The 21,217-nt window shown below is 36.4% G+C and overlaps 1 protein-coding gene across 4 annotated transcripts in view; it reads right to left on the bottom strand.

The window, feature by feature from the left end:
- PAK2 (p21 (RAC1) activated kinase 2) overlaps positions 1-21,217 on the bottom strand; it is a 59,035-nt gene that overhangs the window by 18,944 nt on the left and 18,874 nt on the right. For all 4 annotated transcript variants that reach the window (XM_007431438.4, XM_025168679.2, XM_007431437.4 and 1 more), the window contains 9 exons: positions 18,020-18,227; positions 13,676-13,776; positions 13,245-13,395; positions 6,740-6,771; positions 5,149-5,250; positions 4,073-4,199; positions 2,258-2,321; positions 1,624-1,672; positions 143-255 (listed from right to left, as the gene is read on the bottom strand). In XM_007431438.4, the coding sequence (XP_007431500.1) occupies positions 143-255; positions 1,624-1,672; positions 2,258-2,321; positions 4,073-4,199; positions 5,149-5,250; positions 6,740-6,771; positions 13,245-13,395; positions 13,676-13,776; positions 18,020-18,206 (926 nt within the window). In that variant the 5' untranslated portion in view covers positions 18,207-18,227. The remainder of the gene's footprint in view (positions 1-142; positions 256-1,623; positions 1,673-2,257; positions 2,322-4,072; positions 4,200-5,148; positions 5,251-6,739; positions 6,772-13,244; positions 13,396-13,675; positions 13,777-18,019; positions 18,228-21,217) is intronic.

The following is a 21,217-nucleotide window of genomic DNA, read 5'->3' as shown; positions in this document are numbered from 1 at the left end:
GTATGCTTCTTACCATTCCTTTAAGAAACTTAACATATTGGTCTTACAAGATGGAAGAATAGACAAAATAAGACATGGCCAAAGCTTTGAGTTTTGATCTTGGCTTAAAACAATCCATCAGCTACATGATGTACTTAGTTACCTGTCTAAAAAGTTGACTATGTTTGGGTTCTTCAGCTCTTTCATTACCAAGATCTCATTGATAATCAACTCCTTTTTGGGCTGTTTCTGTAGATTTATTTGTTTGATAGCAACCTGAAAAGGTAAAGAAAGAAACCAGAAGTTGATATTCAGAGAGAGGCAATTGTATATAATCTGTGGTTTACACATTTTAAGTTAAATTATTGGGCAAAATCTAGACCAAGTTAAATTCAATAACCATTTGGTTCCAGTGTGAGGATAGACTGAGCAATCCCTGAAAATTACAGCCAAATAAATAAAACTAAAACTAATGATTAGTAAACAGAAAGAAGTATATCCTTGTTCTTGAAAGATACATAAACTTCTAACTCTGAAGTTAGCTTTTATGGCCAGGGGCAGTAGTAAGATCTACACTGTCAAATTAAACTTCCTCCAATAAATCAACAGAATTGCTTAATATTATGGCTAAGGTAAAACTGATTCAGAAGCAGATTAAATGTGGTAATTTTAAAAAATAAAGCAAGAACGCAAGACATTAAGAGTCTTATGGGATGTCTTAAAAATACTGAAGAGACAAGTAACAACCCACATGTGGAACAAAGCAGGCACATAAGACTGCCTAATTTAAAAACGATGGTTATAAAGAGGGTCTATGAATTATTTGGCAGAGAAATAGCAAGATAGCTTATGGTGGGACAAAAGAAAGAGGGACAAACAATTTCTAGATTACTTGCAACCACAGATCCTTGGGGGAAGGGAGAGACTTGAGTATTAAAAATATTCAGTGTGCATCCTTCACATCCAATCTCCTCCAGAGGTGGGCAGATTATTTTCTACCCCCTCTCCCCATCCCCTGTCCATTTGATACAGTTAAAACATGCATAGACAGACATAATTTCACTAATACAGGGAGCATACATTTGGATAAGATAGGTAAGTACACCAAAGATTTAATGGTGCAATGACAGTTAATGCCATCTTGCAAGAAAAATAGCAACAAGCATTTGACCTGGTTTAAGTTTAATTTATTAGTTGTGTATTATCATTATTTATTTTGGATGCTTTTTCCTCTTTATTCCTCTTTGGAAGTAAAAAGGAAGAGAAAAATGGCTAAGATTGGCACTGAGAGATGGCATACATTTATGTCAAGAGGAAGTTCTCACAAAGGTTAACCAGAGTACAAAAAATTAAATGTACATCTAACTCTTGTTCAAATATGAACAAAATGAGGAGTGTTTAAACAACTGAGAAACAGAATAACTAAATATAAATGCTTTGGTGTTTGCATATACAATTAATTAGACCTTACTTTTTACAAGACGTTCTAATTATTTTAATGGTCACTAGTCAATTCTACAGAATAAACCAATTGCTGACAACTTTGAAGTTTCTGCTACTATGAGACAGAAATTGGTTTTGCTTCTTTTTTTCACATCTCTTGAGGGAAATTCAAAGACATTAGAAGTTATATATTGTTCTTACCTCCTGTCCTGTCGCAACATCTATTGCAATGAAAACTGTACCAGAAGCCCTAAGAAAACCAAATACGCAATTAGTTGTAGCATTTCAGTTATTTAACATGCAGATGCATGAACAGACAAAGCCTTGTATTTCCTGGAGGATTTCATTGTACTTTAAAAACAAGGATAAGGTGGGACTAAATTGTAAGCTAACCTACAATATGATCAAAGGTTACACAAAATAACACAGCAAAACCTAAATCTTTCATTTTTATAAAACAAAGAAATAATACATTCACCTGGGCAGAATTTGTAGCCTGCTTTGGGTTACATTTGGGGCTTAGAATAAACTCATTCTCTATTTTCTTCCACAGGAGGGAGAAAAAGCTCATTCTGAAGTTAAGCAGGAAACAAATGGCAAGCTACTTGGAATTCTTGCCTCACAAGAATTTCCTCTTTCCATTAAATAAATTGTAAATAGTACAGCATATTAATAATTGTCCCATGGTTTCCTTTTCTATTGGAGATCTGGTTTGATTTATATGCTGATACACAGAGACTCACGCACACCCCAACACATATATATGCTAAGATAATAAAGAAAATTGAATTTGATTAATTATCAGTATACGTACAGCGTATTTGTGAATACTTACCCCTGTCCTATTTTTTCATATCTGGTATATTTTTTCTTGGGATCTCCTATACTCACAATTGTTCCTAAAAGAAGATTATAATTATAATAGTATAAGCAAACTAAGAAACAGCAGCAGATCAAAAGCAATAAAATAGACAATACGTAATCAGGTTACAAGTCACTATTTTCTGTTGTATTGGTTTGGATCCAACATTTCTGTATTTATTAAAAAGATGAAAGAGATATTTTTATCAATATTTCTGTTTCATGTAAAGCTGTCTGCACGCTTCCTTTATTAGCACTAATTCTGCTCTCTTCAACACAGACGTTATTCATTTCACCCCTTATAATATATGCAGACAATCTACAGGTCATCTGCAGTCCCACATCATTTTTTTCTGCAAAGCCCTGAAAAACCATTCCCTATCTCTGCTATTTAGTGAACAACTGTATGCCAGGAAACCGATCACAATTTCTCCAGTGTTAATTGCGCTGAGAAAAATTATCGGGGGTGGGGGAGTCACTGGAAAATGAAGGGAAGCAAAATTCCCCGGCACCAAGCAATTCTGATTATCAACTTGTCATTTCTAACAACAGTGGTTATCTGAAACCAGATTGCCAGGAAATGGATTAAGGATAAAGGCTCTTTCTTCTCTATTACTTCAGTATGCATTGACGTATGTTCGTATGTCATCATTTAGCGAGTTTTATGGAGTCCAGCACAGCCCCCAACTCAAGTACTGCCTGGGCTCTGCTATTTTACAAAAACTAGAGATCTTTTTATGAGGATCTGCAAAAGTAGAACATTCAAAAATCAGTTTTTGTCTGCAGCATAACTGATAATGAAGCTAAAGGGAGACCTATATGCAAAGGAGATTATGGAAATGCATACCACAAATATTAATCACAAATAAAGTTTATCACTCTGTGATTTTTGAACAAGCGAAGATCACTTTCTTCAGGATTTTTATCCACCAGATAATATCCACCAGATACAACATAATATATTTAATACTGCTTTCCAGTGAAATAGACCATGTTTCTTTCCACCCAGATGATCTGCAAATGAGACCTCATTAGGACTTCAGATTCTGAAATTTAGAGTTGTGTGAAAAAATCAGACTGGGTAAGGCTTAAGAAGCACATTTTTGAAGGGGCCTTTTTCTCAAAATTAAAAGCAATTCTCCCCCAGTGTAGCATCAGTAGTCATTCTGTCATTCACTTCAAATATAGCTTTACACTTTACCCTTATCATCTGATATATATACCTAAAGCCTCCATACAAAAATGTTTGTTTTCTGTTAAAAATGATATGAGAACAGTATGAGTATAGAAGATTCTCCTAAACAATATAGTAAATAGAAATTCTTGCTTCTTTTCCCTGTTCACCAGTTTATTAAACTAACACCAATCCTCACATCATTCCCACAGTGTATCTGCACAAGAAAGCCTACTCACTATTTCTACAGAGCTGGATCCAAATACACATGAAAGGATAATTCTTGATTCATTAGTTGGCAGCACCCAGTCTCTTTTGTCTGATCTCAGAAAAACTAAGTACCGTCAGACCCGACTTGTACTTGGATGGGAAAACACAAGGAAATTCCAGAAGTATAAGCTAGACTGGGGTACCTAATGTAACATCCCAGAAGAAAGCAGTGGCAAGCCACTTCCATATTTTTGCCCAAAAAACTACATGGCTGTGTTCATGTAGTCGCCAGGAATCAAGCTTGACTCAAGGAAGTCTTTACTTTTACGTGCAGACTACGCAGTAGGTATGGTTTTAGGCTAATCAATGCCTTATCTTCATGACAATCATAAAATTCCTACTTACGTAATTTTTCTGTGATCTCTTCATCTGACATCTTGGTTTTCTTTTTCTGCTTATCGGCTAATTTAGCACTGTCACTTGGATCGCCAGATGGTGCTGGGATGGGATCTATTACTGATCGTGTATAAACCTGTAACAAATAAGGTTACTGGTTGTAACTGCATGGTATTTTAACACCTATTCAAGTTCAATTACCACATATATTTATAGCCACCACTGTATAGCTACATAACTATTTGAGTTCACGAACTAATACCAAAGTTTGGTGCATAATGATTATAAAAACGGAGCCTTGAATTTTTTTCCAAGTATCATACTATGAACCCAGATAGAATTTAGCTTCCGAATGTGTTCTATAGTTCTAAATGAACAATAAAACTACAGCAACTGCTAAACTAGGAAGTTGAAAGCCAACCCAGAAGTCAGCAAGGGAAAATCACTTCCACACTGTTGGCAAGAAAGCTGCATGAATTTCTCCATATGGTGACCATGAGTTCATCTTGATTCAAACATGTTTTTACTTTTTTTTTACAAAGATAAAGAGGATTGGTTTGTATAATCTGATGAATTATATTATTTTGCATATTTTGATCTCCAGACTATCACCCTCTACAAACATGGAGTTAATTATTCAAGTCATTCTCTGCCCTTAGTAGCCAAATACAGGAACAAAGTAAAAACAAATCACTTTTCTGATATTTAATTCAGATGGTGAGTGCTGACCAAAACAGGAAACTTAAGATGCTAAGAAACAAGAGAGATGGTAACAATTTTGCAGAAGTATAAAATATTGGCTTTAAAACAGAAACAGTCCTGTTAAGGTAGGCAACTACACTGCAAGATGTAGGCCTCGTTAATCAAAAACAAATTATGTATCTTTCTCTGAAAGTGCTTAACAGCTATATCACACTGAACAATAACAATACAAAATAGGACTGTGGCTAAAAGTAAGAGACTGATCTAAGTTACCAAGACAGTTTGATTTAAGAGAGATTTGAACTAAACTTCCTCAGATTAGAGGAAAACTGCAGAAAGCTCTGCTATGCATTAAGTAGTGAAAATGAAATATAACTTCTCACTGATTTTGTATGATCTGGTCGTGGAGCAATAACTGGAGGAGCCACTTCATCTTCCTCTTCCTCTTCAGTTGCTGTTGAAGGCTCTGACCTTTTTGCATTAGGCTATAAAGTAGGGATTTTTTTAAAAAATGTGGAAAATAAGTGAACTGTACTATAAAACATCTATTTATGAGACTTACTACTTCATTATAAAAAGTATAGTTGAAAACACTATATAAGAGTGCAAAATATCATACCCATTTGAAACGTTTATAACTGAGAAGGCTCAGTACTATTGTTGCACTTCATGTCTGGGTGGAGAGAATATAGAACTCAAGATACATATATCCAAACTATGCAATCTGTATACCAAAAAATCAGTGTGCACAGCTTATCCTATAAGGACTTGTGAACAAAAGGGTTTTATGTATATAAGCTGCCACAGAAATTGAACTCCAAAACTTGAATGGCAACTGGAATCTGAAGGACCAAACTATATCGTATGGATTTAAGCCTTAATATTGGACTTCTGTTTTTGCAGAAGGTAAAAGCAGCACCTAACTGATATTGCCTCTGTGAGAGAGAAGAAGGTCAAGAAACCATCTCACCCTTCCTTCTCCCAAGTTGTCTCTCTCCCTTTCCACTGAGCTTTTGTATGAGACAACATGGCAAAGCACTGCTGGTACTTTCTACAGAAAAATAACTTATAGTAGAGATCCCACTTTTCTTTTGTTTAAGCTGAATTAATTTATGAGACTTTGGCTTTGTTATAATAATAGTTTCTGATCACATGATCCTGAAAGACCTACTAATGAACTTAACTTCTAATTAGAACTAGACAACCCATGACCAGTTGGGTCATCATTTCAGAGATATTTCCTTATCTAAACAGAGAAACAGAATGGGCAAAAAAGCAGTGGGAGTATGAGTGACTTATGACTTGCTGCCAGCTTCCCCACTGACTTTACTTGTGGAAGCTGGCAGGGAGCATCAGAAATCTTCCTCCCTCCCTCCCTCCCTCCCTAATTCTTCCCCCCCACCTTCTTTCCTCCCTCCCTCCTTCCTTCGCTCATTACCACATATAATAAAGGCTTGTGCCATTTCCCCTCCCCTCGTGACCCTCAGGAGAGCCCTAGTGAAGCCTCCTCCTTGGCTGACCCACAGAACGGCCTGCCACTTTGCTGGGGGGAGGTGGAACAAGGGGAGCTGCAGACCATGAGGGAAATTGCATGTGACAGAGGGAGGCAGGAAAGAGACTGGAGATACACCTATGATGATCACATGGCCTGGGCTGATGGCAGTAGTGCAGCAGTGCTGAAGTAGCCAAAAATTCCAAAATGTTAATCCTATAGCAGTAGATTTTGGACACATTCTGTAAGTTAGCCCATTTGAGGTACCGTGGTTCAAAAATTGTTGCCCTATGACGCACCATTTCGCCCACTTGAAGATTACAGACAAAAGAGTTTTAGTAGTATATAGATGAATGAAATTAGCTCTCTGGTAACTAATTAGGTTGAAAAAACACTATATCTGAAGTTCAATAAAATTAGTTTACAACAACAGGATTTCAATGATATAAAAGATGTAAGAAATACAATGTAAATGTACTTACTGCTAGTGCTCCTGAAAGAAATCCATCGTTATCTAGAAAAAAGATTTAAATTATTTAATGTGAATAAAAAAATTTGAAGTATTAATGCAGTAACAATAACACTCATAAAATGTATTGAAATCACACTCTTTGTTCCAAAGTAAGTTCTAAATTAACTGAAGTATGGAAACAAGTTCTAACCTTTAGTTATATATATATATATAACTGTCTGTCTATCTATCATGTGCTTACAGTAAAAAAAAGCCCTACATTGGTTCAACTATTTTCTAAAGGCTCTTACCAAAGGAACAAAAGCACAGCATAAGGAATGAAACTGATTCTCATCTCCTGCACTATTAGAACAAAGTATCCAGCAAACTGCTGCCTGAAGAAATCAAGTACTGAATTCATACTGTTTGCATTTCATGACACTACTGGCTTTAATATCCAAGGGAGTTAAAAATATTTAATATTTTGATGCACAATTAAGTAAATCTTAATTATAGTTCAAGTCAAGTTTATTTTTAATAAAGTGCACTTTGGGCTGCCCTACCTTCATTAACTGAAAGGAGAAAGTTGATCTGCAAACCACGTGCTGCTCACTAACTTCTAAACAAATCCAATAAATAAAACAAATGCTCCATTTCTATTCACTGGCCTTAAATAAATATTCTGCCCTAGCCATAGTTCATATCAGGACCAATAAGAAAAGGCACCTAAAAATAGTAATTCGTGACCAGTTGACCCAAACCTACTCTTAAATAAGCTCACTAAGGGAGCTCACAGGAGCTTGCTGGGGAACGCGTTCCCATACATGGATTCTACAGCACTTAGCAAAGACCATTATTTTTTCCCCTTTTTATTATGTTGTTATATATCTTGATACATTGTTTCATTACCGGGCCAGATATCATCATCTGATGATGATGTTATCCACTGATGTTACCTAGCCTTGTAATGAAACATCTGCAGGAAAAGATCACCAAAAAACCCAACAAGGTACAATTTATTCAAAATGAACACATCTTTTAAAAAAATGGAGATATGTATTGTACCACACATAAAGAAAAAAATTACTTGCACAGAAATTCAGGAATCAGAGCATAGGAATCCTGCTGAATGTATTCAGGGGGGAAAGGACAGAGAAACAAAAGTAATACAATTACGGGAGTTTATTACAAACCATCTAAGCCGACCAAAGATTTATGAGTCCTGTGTCAGATGACCAGTCTTAAAGAGGCACGCATTAGTGATAATGGGAGATTTCAATTATCCTGACATGTGCTGGGAATCTAATTTTGCTAAGGATTATAAGCCCACCAATTTCTTGTTCTATATTGTTGACAATTTCATTTGTTGAAAGATGGAAAAAAAGCAAGGGATGTGATATCTTGCACCTAATCCTCACCAATGTGGCAGAATTGATTGTAGTGAAGGTGACTCACACCTTGGGGAAAAGTTATGTTATCCTTGAATTTGTGATAACCAAAGGAACTGCAACTGAGAAGTGTCAGAGGTGTATACTGAGCTTAAAAAACGTGGATCCTGATGAACCTCAAATGATGGTAGAAAAGAACCAGTGACTCCAATTATTTAAGGAGAAAAGTGTCCAGGGTCGATGGGAAATCCTACAAAACAAGATACTAAAGGCACAATAACAATCCTCACAAAAAGAAAAAATGGGAGAGCCATGAAGGAGGGGAACATAATCAAAGAATACAAGGTAATTTACAGAAACCACAGGAACTGTGTTAGAGTAAAGATCAGAATGAGTTGAGGTTTGTGAGAGATACCAAAAACAATTAAAAAAGGGATTGTTGGGCATGTTAGAAAGAAAAACCAAAGAAGTTATAGGTTCATTGCAAGGGTTAGGTGAATCGGTAATGGCTGATGGTAAGGCAGAAGAACTTCTTAATTCCTAGTTTGCAACTGTCTTTTGTCAGAAAGGAAATGGAGCCTTAGCTAGTCAACTTTATGCCATTCGGGGAATAAGAGAATTATAAATTAGAATAGACAAGGGGAGGATAAGAGAGAATTTACCTAATTTAGACTAGTGGAAGTGATTGCAAAACAACTCTCAGTAAACTTTGATAACTCCTGGAATACTGTTGAAGTACAGAGGAGGAGAGTAAATGCTATTCCTATCTTCAATAAAAGGAGGACTCAGGAAATTATAGACTGTCAGTTTGATGTTTATATTGGGCAAGGTCTTCAAAGAGAATATCAAACAGCAGGTTTGTGAGTACTTGAACAGGCATACTGTATTTAACAGGAGCCAGGATGGGTCTGTTGCAAACAAATTGTATCAAACTAACCATCTCTCTTCCTCCTTTGATAAAGTTACTAGTTTAATAAATCAGGGGAACGCTATAAACAAAGTGTATTGGACCTCAGCAAAACCTTCAATATGCCAGATTAAAAAAGAGTCATATAAACTAAAAGCTTTTGCAGATGACTTGGTTTTGGCAGACCCCTTAAAGGGAGGTGAATTTTTAATGAGTAAATTATAGGTAGTCCTCACCTAATGACTACAATTAGGACTGGAATCTCAATCATTGAGTGAAGTGATCGTTAAACAAGACACCTAGGTGACTGCTTTGCTCAATGACCACAATCCAGGCACTTCTGGTTGTGGTGGTTAAGCAATCTCTCAGGTCATTAAGCAGATGGAGTGAAAAAGCTGTCTGCTCAAGGATTTTAGCTCCAATCCTCCTGGCAGGCAGCTCTTTAAGAGCGAAAGTGCCGCCTGCCGGATTGTTTCAGTTCATTTCAGTTCCGCGTGGAGCTGAAATCCTCCCACCAGCAGCCCTTTGGCCCTCAAATGTTTCTGCAGTCCACCAAAGGGATTACCCTTCCCTCCACAGATGGAGGGGAAATCTTGAAGATTTGAGCTCCATTCCTGCACACTGCCAAGAGGTTTCCCTTCCCCTCCACGGACAGAAGGGAAATCCTTCATAGGGCTGGAGGAATGGAGCTCTGTTCCTGCACACCGTCACTTGCAATCTTCCCTGCATTGACTTCTGCCGGGTGCTTGGCAACCAGTCATAAATGTGAGCCAGTTGACAACTGCCCAAAATGTGGCCATGTAACCATGGGGGGGATGGCGTTTTATGATGGTCAGAAGTGCTTTGCGGGCCGTAAAGCACACTTTTTGAGGCAGTCATGACTTCAAACCGTCATTAAACAGTCGTTAAGCAAGGACTACCTGTAAAGGAATCTGGGGCCTTAGCAGGTTTCAAGATTAATAAACAGAAGACAAAGATGTTAACAAAACAAAATGAAGATACAAGTTCAAAGAGAATGATGAATAAAAGGGGCTTTAAAACTGAGAAGGAAAAATACTTGGGTATAACTATGACAAATATGAATTGTATGTTATTTAAAAATAACTATGTTAAGACATGGAACAAAGTTTAAAAAGATGTGTCAAGATGGGACAAATTACAATTGTCACTTTTGGGTAGAATTTCTGTGATTAAGACGAATGTTTTATCTAGAATGTTATTTTTGTTTCAGACCATACCTGTTTTGACAACTGATGTACCATTTAAACAGTGGCAGAAGAATATATCTAAATTTGTATGGCAAGGGAAAAAAACCCCATGAGTTAAATATAAGGTACTACATGATACCAAAGAAAGAGAAGGATTGGGCTTACCAGATTTGAAACTATATTTTGCTGTCTGTAGTTTGAATGAAAGAGTTGGTGTTGTTCAGAAATAGGTTATTGGATTTAGAAAGTCATGATCTAAGATTTGGATGGCATGGATATCTATGGTATGCTAAAGCAAAGGTGAATGTAGATTTTAAAAATTATATTAGACGGGCTGTTCTTAAGAGTATGGAATAAATATAAATTTAGGTTTTGCCCAAAGTCACCTTTGTGGCTTTCAGCACTAGAAGCATTTTATAGACAAGAAATGATAAGTAAACATAAATGGTTAACCTACCGTGTTGTATTAGAATTTTCGCAAGGGGATTGCAAAATGAAATCAAGAAAAGATTTGACAACAGAAGGATATTCTTGTCAATGGTTTTCTTATATACAATTATCAGAAAAGTTTAAAGTAGATAAAAGATTTTATGGTTTTGAACAAAGTAAGACTGAGTTTGAAATAGAATTATGTACTAACGATGACCATGTTATTGCTAAAATGTATAAACTTTTGCTGAAATGAGAGACAGAAGAACAAGTGAAAGAAGGTAGGATAAAATGGGCTAAAAGTTTTGGCTATAATATATAAATGGATCAATGGGAAAATATGTGGTTGAAAGGACTGAAATTTACATTATGTTCTAGCCTTAAAGAGAGTTTTTATAAAATGATGTATTGTTGTTATTTGTCACCAGATAAATTGTCTAGAATGTTATAAAAGTACTTTGAATCTTTGCTGGAAATGTGAACATGAAGGGACATTTTACCATGTTTGGTGGACATGTAAGAAAGCCAAAAAAATTTGGATACAAATACATTCATTAATTCAGAATATTTTAAAGGTGAAAATACAACTGAAACCAGATACTTTTCTTTTGGGACTAATGGAGAAGCAATTAGAAAAAAGTCATGGGACTTTGTTTTTGTATATGACAACTGCAGCAAGGCTGTTATATGCTCAAAAATGGAAAGGTTCGACACTACCCACAATGGAGGAATGGCTGGTGAAGATGATGGAACTTGCAGAGATGGCTAAATTAATTTATTTGATTAGAGAAAAAAACAATATCTACATTAATGGCTGACTAGAAACCCCCTATAGACTTTTTGCATGAAATGGAAAAAGATGCACTTATAATTTGTGGCTTTGATGTTTAGAAAAAAACTGGACAAGAGAAAAAAGTGAGTCTTTTTGTAATCATACACTAAGAGTTAATTTTGTAATTGTACTTATATTTGTTGCAAAAGAAACTGGAGGCTTTTTTTTTTCATTTTGTACTCTCTTTCTGCACTTTTCCTTTCTTCTTTCTTCTTTTTCTTTCTTGGCTCCTTTTATCTATCGGTTTGGGTTAGTTTTTATGTTCTTTGTAAAACTTTTAACAACATTTATAAAAAAAACCTTCAGTATGCTACCTCATTATATTCTTCTTCATGAAATGGTACAACAGGGGCTAGATGATGCTACTGTTAGATGGGCTTGCAGTTGGCTGAATTACCACACCCAAAGAGTGTTCATTAATGGCTCTTCGCCTTGGAGGGAAGAATCCAGTGCAGTGTCACATGGCGGTGGCCTTGGCCCAGTGTCACAGTGAGTTGAGGGAACATTTATAATGTCGGCAGATGATACAAAGCTGGGAGGGATGGCTAATATTGTAGATGAAAAAAGAAGATTCAAAAAGGTCTAGACAGGCCTGAGCAATGGGCTGAAATAAGTAAGATGGAATTTAATAGGAAGAAATGTAAAGTTCTACATCTGGGTAATAAAAACATAAGGCACAAGTACAGGATGTGGGAGGCCTGGCCTGGCAGTAGGACTTGTAAAAGGGAACTGAATTTCTTTCTGACCGCAGGCTAAACATGAACCAGCATTGTGATGCAGCTGCCACAAAGGAAAAAGTTATCTTTAGGTGCATTAACAGGAGCATAGAGTCCAGATCACAGGAAGTAACTGTCCCATGCTATTCTGCCTTGATCAGACCCCACTCGGAATACAGTATCCAGTTCTGGGGACTGAAGTCCAAAAACAACATTGACAAACTCGAGCAAGTTCAGAAGAGGACTATCAAGTTGGTGAAAGATCTGAAAACCAAGCCTTATATGGAATGATTAAAGGATCTGGGTATGTTTAGCCTACAGAATAAATGGCTGAAGAGAGATATGATAGCAGTCTTCAAGTAACAGAAGGGCCGTTACACAAAGAAGGAAGGAAGCTTATTCTCTACTGCCCCAGAGGGCAGAACCAGAACCAATGGATTAAAACTCCAAGAAAGAAGGTTCAGGCTAGATGTTAGAAGACATTTCCTGACCGTACAAGTTGCCAGCCAGTGGAAGAGGCTGCTGCATGAAGTAGTGAGTTCTCCTTCATTAGAGATCCTCAGACAGAGGCTGGATAGTAAGAGATCTCTAGTGGAATCTGCACTGAGCAGGAAGCTGGCCTAGATGATGTCTAAGGTCCATTTCAATTCTAAGACTCTATGACAAATCTAATCATAGTGTTAAATCATCCTTAAATCATGCATGGAGCTAGTAACTTTAGTCTTTAGATGGGCAGAGATCTATATCCTACTTTAAATAAAAACAAACTCACATTGGCAACTGGTCTCTTCTTTCTCAAATGCCCTTCCAATTCTTTAAATGGGTTAAAATTCATATGCCAATTACTAAAATCATCTCTCCAAAACAGCTGCACAGTTCTGGCAAAAGATACAGCTAAATTAAAGAATTGCAGACATATGCCATGTTCATTTTCTGAAACACTTCTAATTATTTCCAAAATGCTGGAAAGCTCTATTATACATAACTTTGCCCATTTATACATCAGTTTTTTAATAGTGAGTCTAAGGTGCCCCATGAGTTTGCCCAAAGTCATACCTGTAGCAGAAAAACTCAAATATTTCTGTATTGCTGTGTCTTTAGAATCATAGAATTTTAAGACATCTAATACAGCCTGGGGATTCTTTTTCTGTTCTAACTTTGTGATGTTTGACGTCTGCAGCAGCCTAGCCCACTGCTCTGGCATTCCCTGAAAAAAGAACACAAATTCATGTATTTTAGCACTGAAGTAGAAAATCTATTATTTTATATCCTCCCAAATGATAAATCTCTTGGAATAATTCTAGTTGCATAAAGGTACCAAGTATGTCACTAATCTTTGGGGGAGGGGAAGGAGTATTTACTGAAATATTTTAGTTTTGAAATATATGAAAATCTTGTAACAAAAAAGGTAAGAATTTTTAAGCATTCTTTTTTATAATGGCAATATCCCAGTGTACATTGCACAAAGACAAGCTTAGTATACTTACAGTGAATTCTCCAGTAACAGCATCAAAGCCAACATGAATGGTATGTTCAAAATCTGATGGAGGAGAAATTTCAGGTCTCTCTTTTTCCTTTTTCCTACTCCCTATAATAATAATAATAATAAAAAAGGCATATTTAGTTTCAGAAAGGTGTCATCCTTTCTGAAGTTCAATCATTTTGAAATGTTAGTAAACCTGCCAGTAACACTTAAAGCATTATGTATAGAAAACTGTAAAATCTAGAATTGCTCCATTGTTCTAGTATCCAGAAAGTTTTGAACCAGACATTGAATCAAATTTCAGCTAAGTCATAAATGAACAAACTTTTAGTTGTAATACCTCTGTGAATCAAGGTATTTTATTTCAAATATATAAATGAATTATGCTTGTACAACCTTATTTTTCTATTTATTATAAAAAATAAATACTCAAAAACAAATATAAATACTTAAATGCTTAAGTATTTATAGAAATACTTAAATATAAATACTTAAGTATTTATAAAAATACTTAAATATAAATACTTAAATACTTAAGTATTTATAAAAAAATAAATACTTAAAAACTAATATAAAAAGCTCCCAATGTCACCTGAAGTCCTGATAGAAGTTATTAGTTTGTTGGCTGAAATCTGAAAGAGAGATGGCAATAGAGGGGTTCTGTCATGGAACTCTACAGAGTTTAGCAAAACTATCAAAAATCTGTTTGTCCAGAAAGAATACCACCTAACCTTTCATAGTAATTTGTCTCAGTTGTGCTTTTCCACAATAGCCCTAGCTCTTCAGGAAGACTACTGCTAAAATAGGAAATTGGGGAAAAAAAACATTCATGTGGAACTCTTTTTGGATTTTGGCCATTTTTAAACTATGTTTTGACATAGTGGATTCCATGATTTGAAAGTTTAATCCTGTGTTTAAAAAACTGAGCTGATATTTTTATACGTATTTTAATAAACATTTTTCTCTTTGTGTTTTTCTTTTTTGTATTCCTTTTTTCTTTCTCATTCATTTCTACATATTAAAGCAATAAAGCATTTTAAAAAACAAGAACATAGAGGCTCAAGTGGTTTCTTTATGCACCCCTTTTGTCCATGGAAGACTGAGAAGGGAAAGTTACTACAGGGGAATAGCTAGTTATGCAAACAATGTTGTGAGGAGATACTTGATTTTTAAGATCATGGTCTGAATTATCTGGATGATGGAATGTCAGCATGGAATGGGTTGCATCTTGCATGAAATAGTAAAAAATATTGGCTAAAGTACATGGAGATTGATCAGGTGATCACAGTCTTAAACTCAAACTTGTGGAGATTGAAGACTAAAAGTAAGGACCTCAAAGATTTATACATTGTAGAAATAAGTAGCAATGTTCCTTTACTGGGGCCTCTTAAACCACTTAATTAAAAACAAATTAAAAATTGGTTCATAAAGTTAATCATCTTCATTGTCCACACACTATTGTTGTTTTGTTGACAGAGGTTTCATTGTATTTGTTTTTTTGTGGATTGTTATTAGCCATCTAGAGTTTCTATATGAAATGGGCAGTCATATACATTCCCTTAAAAAATAAATAAATAAATAAATCAGGCTGCATCAACAAGGACAGAGTTTCCAAATCATGGAACTACAGTTCCATTTTATTTTTCATTAAACATATTCTACCTCAAGTATTGAGTCTAGCTAGGCAATTCCCTTTAAGAAGAATTCAGAGAAGGGCAAGAACAATGATGGGGGATTAAAAACTAGCCTATAAAAAACTGAAGAAGCTGAGCTTACTTAGCCTTGAGATGAGAAGACTGAGGAGGAATAGGACAGCTTTTTTCCCCTAAATATCTGAACCTAGAACAATCAGGGGCTGTCCTCTATCTTTCTAGACTGCAGGACACAGAATAACGGATTTAAGTTAAAAGATGGCAGATACTGACTGAAAGTTAGAAAAATATTCTTAAAAATAAGAGCAATTCAAGCGTATAACCAGTTACCCAGAGAAAGAATAGTTGGGTCCCCTTCACTGGATTCCTTTAAGCAGAGGCTAGACAGTTATATGATGGGAACATCTTGTTTTGGTTTCTGCACTGAGGAAAGTTGCACTCAATGGCCTAAATGACTCCTTCCAACTCTAAGGTAGAGAAATCAACTCAATTAAGTGCACTTTTAGACTTGGGACAGTATAATTAGAAAAATGATTCAACTTTCAACTCAGAGTGATAGTTGAATTTGGGATGGCAAAGAAATGCAGACTGTTAGTCATCTTTTGTCAGCAGGTAGCTGAGCATTTAAATACAGTATAAAGCTATTAGCTCAAACAATGGGTGCATAAATCTATCAGTTTCAGTTTGCCCAGTTTCTTTTTTGTCTCTATCAATTTGTTCAATATGCATCAGTTTGCAGAGTTTCAAATATCTATACAAAATCTGTACACCCTTCATGAATATTTCCCTTAGGTGCGTGCATGCATGCATGCATGCATGCGTATATATATGTGCTTTTTGTAAGATAATGCATTTTTAAGCCATTTCATTTCCCTAATGTAATGAATTTGGCTGTCTACACCTTGTTTTCAGCTAAAAGCTGCATGACAAAATTACTTAAAAGTGCTTGTATCTGCATGTAATTGTGTTCTCGTTCACAGACGGTTTCAGGGTTCTTCTACACAGCCAATTTAAAATGCTATCCATCAGCGACTGACTTGGTAGAAAACCTTATTGGCATAAAACCTGCTGCCTCCACTGACAAATTGTGTTGTCCTTATTTACAATGAACAGATCAATTAAGCACAGTGACTGGTGGAGTCACCCAGCTTGTTTCCCTCCCCTACACTCCCCCACCCTATGTCACCAACTGGTGGAGAAATATCACCAATCACTCCCCTTAACTTGGGATGGGGCTGGTAGGAAACAAGTTCTGCCAGAGCTAGATGGCAGATTTAGCCTCAGTCAAAATTTGTTCTTTGCACAGATATATTCAAAAACCATAACTATGGCTCTCTCTCTACTGTTTTACCATGCACTCTTTAGCCACCACTGCCTACAAGGTGCTGATCTGTTGATTTTATTTATCTGACATATCTTATCTTTCATTCAAGAGCTCAAAGCAGTGAAGATACAGGTAGTCCCCAGTTTAAGAACAAATTCTACTTCCAAGGTCTGTCCTTAAGTTGAATTTGTATGTCAGCTGGAACAGTATTATTGTATAATACTGTATAAGTAGTATTATGTAATTAACTTGAACATTGTATATTTAACTCGAATCATTGTGTATTTAACTCAAATTTTGCTACAACAGGTTCGGTTCTTAACTATGGGTCGTCCTTAAATCAGGTGTTCTTAACCCTGGGGACTACCTGTAGTGCTTTCTCCTCCCTTTTTTCCCCTTACAAAAACACCTTTACAAGGTAGGCTGGGATAAGAAAATGACTGGTCCAGATATATCCAATGAGCTTCCTTAGTGAGGGTGGCCTAGAACTTGGGTCTCCCTGTTCCTAGTCCAATACCTTAACTACTATACGACACTAGCTCTCAGCTCTGGCAAGTACAGTACAGGGAGGAAGCCAAGTTTCAGAGAAATTGACTTTCCCAGTGACTAAAGCAGAATGGCCCTGGAGGACAGTACCCAGGGATCCAGAAGGGAGGGAATGCCTACAGCAGCCTAAAGTGTGCAACAGGTGGAACCTCATCCTAAAAGTTACTGAATTGTGGGTGAAGCCAATCAAATTGCACCTAGGGCAAAACTGCTACAACTTTTTACCTACTTAAAGGGAAATACTCTAGTTTAATATAGGAAGAAGTAAGGGCAGCTTTAAGCTGTGTCACGTATGGACTGGGAATGAGATGAAAGTGTGCCAAGAGCACAAGGTAGGAAAAAAGAGATTGCTGGGGCATGTTGGTATGTAGTTAGGTAATCGGGGGAAGAGTGTGGTTAAGTATTGTGGCAGTGCAACAAGGATCCACTTTGCATTTAAACACAAACTACCTTGCTATTCTGAACCATATTCAACTGTACTACAGCACAATTTCACTTTTTAATATTTGGAAAGGAAAATTCTTCCCTTCATTTTGAGGAGGCATTAGCTAGCAAAGCAAAGGTAAATGAATTCCCATTCCCAGTTTACTAGCCATGCTGATTTAAATCTATTTTAAACTTCATAAAATGACATTGCTTTCCTGTTAAATACTTAAACATTGTATTATGAATACATATATTCATCTCCATATTATGAGTAATTAAGTAAGATCCAGAATACACTATATTTTATTTGTTGTATTTATACCTTCCAGAAGCACAGACATGGTACAATAAAACTTCAAAAGGAATATTATTATACAGTCAAACAACTGCAACATTTTACCTTTTTCAGTGCTAGAGAAAATGGAGATGATTTTGTTCCTAGGCTTTCTCTCTTCTGGTACAGAAGGAAGAGGTTTCAAGCTATGATTAGCAGATAAAGGATCTTTGCCTCCTGAACTGAAGATAGTACTGCTCATCCGAACAGGTGGAGCTGGTGGCTTGTCTTCGAGCTCTCCGTTGTCAGACATAGTTAATGGCTAAACAATACTCTGAAATTGAACAGTGAAAACTTTGTCACCAGATTCATCAGTGCATTACAGACTGTTTATTCTTATCCTATATTCGTTAAAAGTTCTTACTGAATAGAGTTGATATTTATTACTATCAAATCATACACCCCAATGACACAAGATAGATAATTCATCTTGGCAATATAAATTTTTACTGTCCAATATTATAAATAGAAACTTAAGATAATTCCACAAAACAGCAATTAATAAAAATATTCCATGTAAAAACAAAAGAAGGCAGCCTTACAAGGTCCAGTAAACAAAAAGAAAAAAATAGCTTGCCTAGAAGTTTTCAAAATAAGAAATACAATGACTAATGGCTGAAGCATCATGAAAGCACTCCAAATAAATAAATAAACAAATAATACAGGATATTTACATCATGAGCAAGAGATCAATTCCAGCAAAATCCTATATAGGTCAACTCAGAAGTCCACTTTGCTGAAATCTGAATCAAGTAAACTAACAAACCTTGCCTTCCCTATACCCCAGCTTTTAGCATATCTGGAAAGGAGCAGTCTGTACATTAAAGAAAGGCCTTGTACATTAAAAAAACAAAATCAGTTTGCCACTTTAGGCTAAGCACCTTTTAGCAATCTCATCTCTCACCAACCTGCAAATGAACAAGATCAAAGTCACTTAATACAGAGTTTGAAGTACATAAAAAACATTCTGGTTTCAACCTGAAAAGGTATTATTTTGTTATTAAGGTTGGTGAGACTTTTAAAAGTCTCTTTAAAAAAAAAAAAAAAAAAGAGGTAACAATTTTTTAACAAGACAAGTACAACAATTAAGAACTGTTTTCACTTCAGGTGTTTGTTCAGCAATTTCAACTTCGTACAACTTTCACCTTGCATTCCCAATACCAGAAAGTTAACACCGTCATGTCATTAAACTTCCCTTAGCTAATTAATTACACATATTTTAGTTAAACCAAAAAGCACTTCTGTTTTTATCAGCATGGATTCCAACCTATCATTCCAACCTATCAGGGAGAGATGAGGAAGACTTCTTAAGATGGTATTTGTCATCTTAAATACTTGCTATATACAGTGCATTCGGAAAGTATTCAGACCCCCTTCACTTTTTTCAATTTTGTTATGTTGCAGCCTGATATTAGAATCGCTCAAATTCATTTTTTTTCTCATTAATCTACACTCAGTAACCCATAATGATAAAATGTAAACAGAATTTTAGAAATGTGTGTAAATTTATTAAAAAGGAAAAACTGAAATATTACATTGACATAAGTATTCAGACCCTTTACTCAGTACTTTGTTGAAGCACCTTTGGCAGCAATTATAGCCTCGAGTCTTTTTCAGTATGACGCGACAAGCTTTGTGCACCTGGATTGGGGGATTTTCTGCCATTCTTCTGCAAATCCTCTCAAGCTTAATCAGGTTGGATGGGGACCATCGGTGGACAACCATTTCCAGGTCTCTCCAGAGATGTTCAATAGGGTTAAAGTCAGGGCTCTGGCTGGGCCACTCTAGGACATTCACAGAGTTGTCCCTAAGCCATTCCTGTGTTGTCTTGGCTGTGTGCTTAGGATCGTTGTCATGTTGGAAGGTGAACCTTCGGCCCAGTCTGAGGTCCTCAGCGCTGTGGAACAGGTTTTCATTGAGGATATCTCTGTACTTTGCTCCATTCAGCTTTCCCTCAACCCTGACCAGTCTTCCAGTCCCTGCTGCTGAAAAACACCCACACAGCATGAAAAACCCTTCCCCCACCATGCTTCACTGTTGGGATGGTATTGGGTAGGTGATGAGCAGTGCCTGGTTTCTTCCAGACATAACATTGAGAATTGAGGCCAAACAGTTCAATCTTGGTTTCATCAGACCAGAGAATCTTGTTCCTCACAGTCTGAGAGTCCTTCAGGTGCTTTTTTGTAAACTCCAAGTGGGCTTTCATGTGTTTTGCACTGAGGAGAGGCTTCCGTCTAGCCACTCTGCCATAAAGCCCAGATCGGTGGAGGGCTGCAGTGATGGTTATCCTTCTGGAACTTTGTCCCATCTCCACACAGGATCTCTGGAGCTCAGTCAGAGTGACCATTGGGTTCTTGGTCACCTCTCTTACTAAGGCTCTCCTCCCCCGACTGTTCAGTTTGGCCAGGCGACCAGCTCTTGGAAGAGTCCCGGTTGTGCCAACCTTCTTCCATTGGAGAATTATGGAGGCCACTGTGCTCTTGGGAACCTTCAATGCAGCATTTTTTTGCAGCATTTTTTTGCAGCCTTCCCCAGATCTGTGCCTTGCAATAATCCTGTCTCTGAGCTCTGCAGGCAGTTCCTTTGACTTCATGGCTTTTGCTCTGGTACAACATGCATTGTCAGCTGTGAGGCCTTCTATAGAGAGGTGTGTGCCTTTCCAAACCATGTCCAATCAATTTAATTTACCACACATGGACTCCAATCAAGGTATAGAAACAGCTCAGCAACAATCAAGAGAAATGGAAGGCACCTGAGCTAAATTTCAAGTATTGTTGCAAAGGGTCTGAATACTTATGCTAATGTGATATTTCAGTTTTTCCTTTTTAATAAATTTACAGACATTTCTAAAATTCTGTTTTCACTCTGTCATTATGGGGTACTGAGTGTAGATTAATGAGAAAAAAATGAATTTGAACGATAGTAGTATCAGGCTGCAACATAACAAAATTGAAAAAAGTGAAGGGGGTCTGAATACTTTCTGAATGCACTGTATGTGTTAATACATACACACACACACACACACACACACAATAAATATGTTTGCCTGGTTGAGGGTTTCAGTTGATTAGAAAAAACTTAATGGAGTTCAGTGAGCTCGAAAATAATAAATCAAGCAATCCAAGAAATAATTCAAAAAACTGACAGGATAGTTAAATGTTTAAAACACAAAGTCACTATCTTCAACTTGCACCTGAAACAAAATTTTAGAGTTTTTTTTTTCCTATGGATTTTGAAAACAGTCCGCTTTCTTTAATCTGACTG

This window comes from Python bivittatus, unplaced genomic scaffold, assembly GCF_059951505.1.
Source record: "Python bivittatus isolate LINGU-HERP-01145 unplaced genomic scaffold, Pbiv_v1 ctg000980_np1212, whole genome shotgun sequence".
NCBI classification, from domain to species: domain Eukaryota; kingdom Metazoa; phylum Chordata; class Lepidosauria; order Squamata; family Pythonidae; genus Python; species Python bivittatus.
The sequence above is the reverse complement of the archived record's forward strand: the minus strand, read 5'-3'. Positions and strand labels throughout refer to the sequence as shown.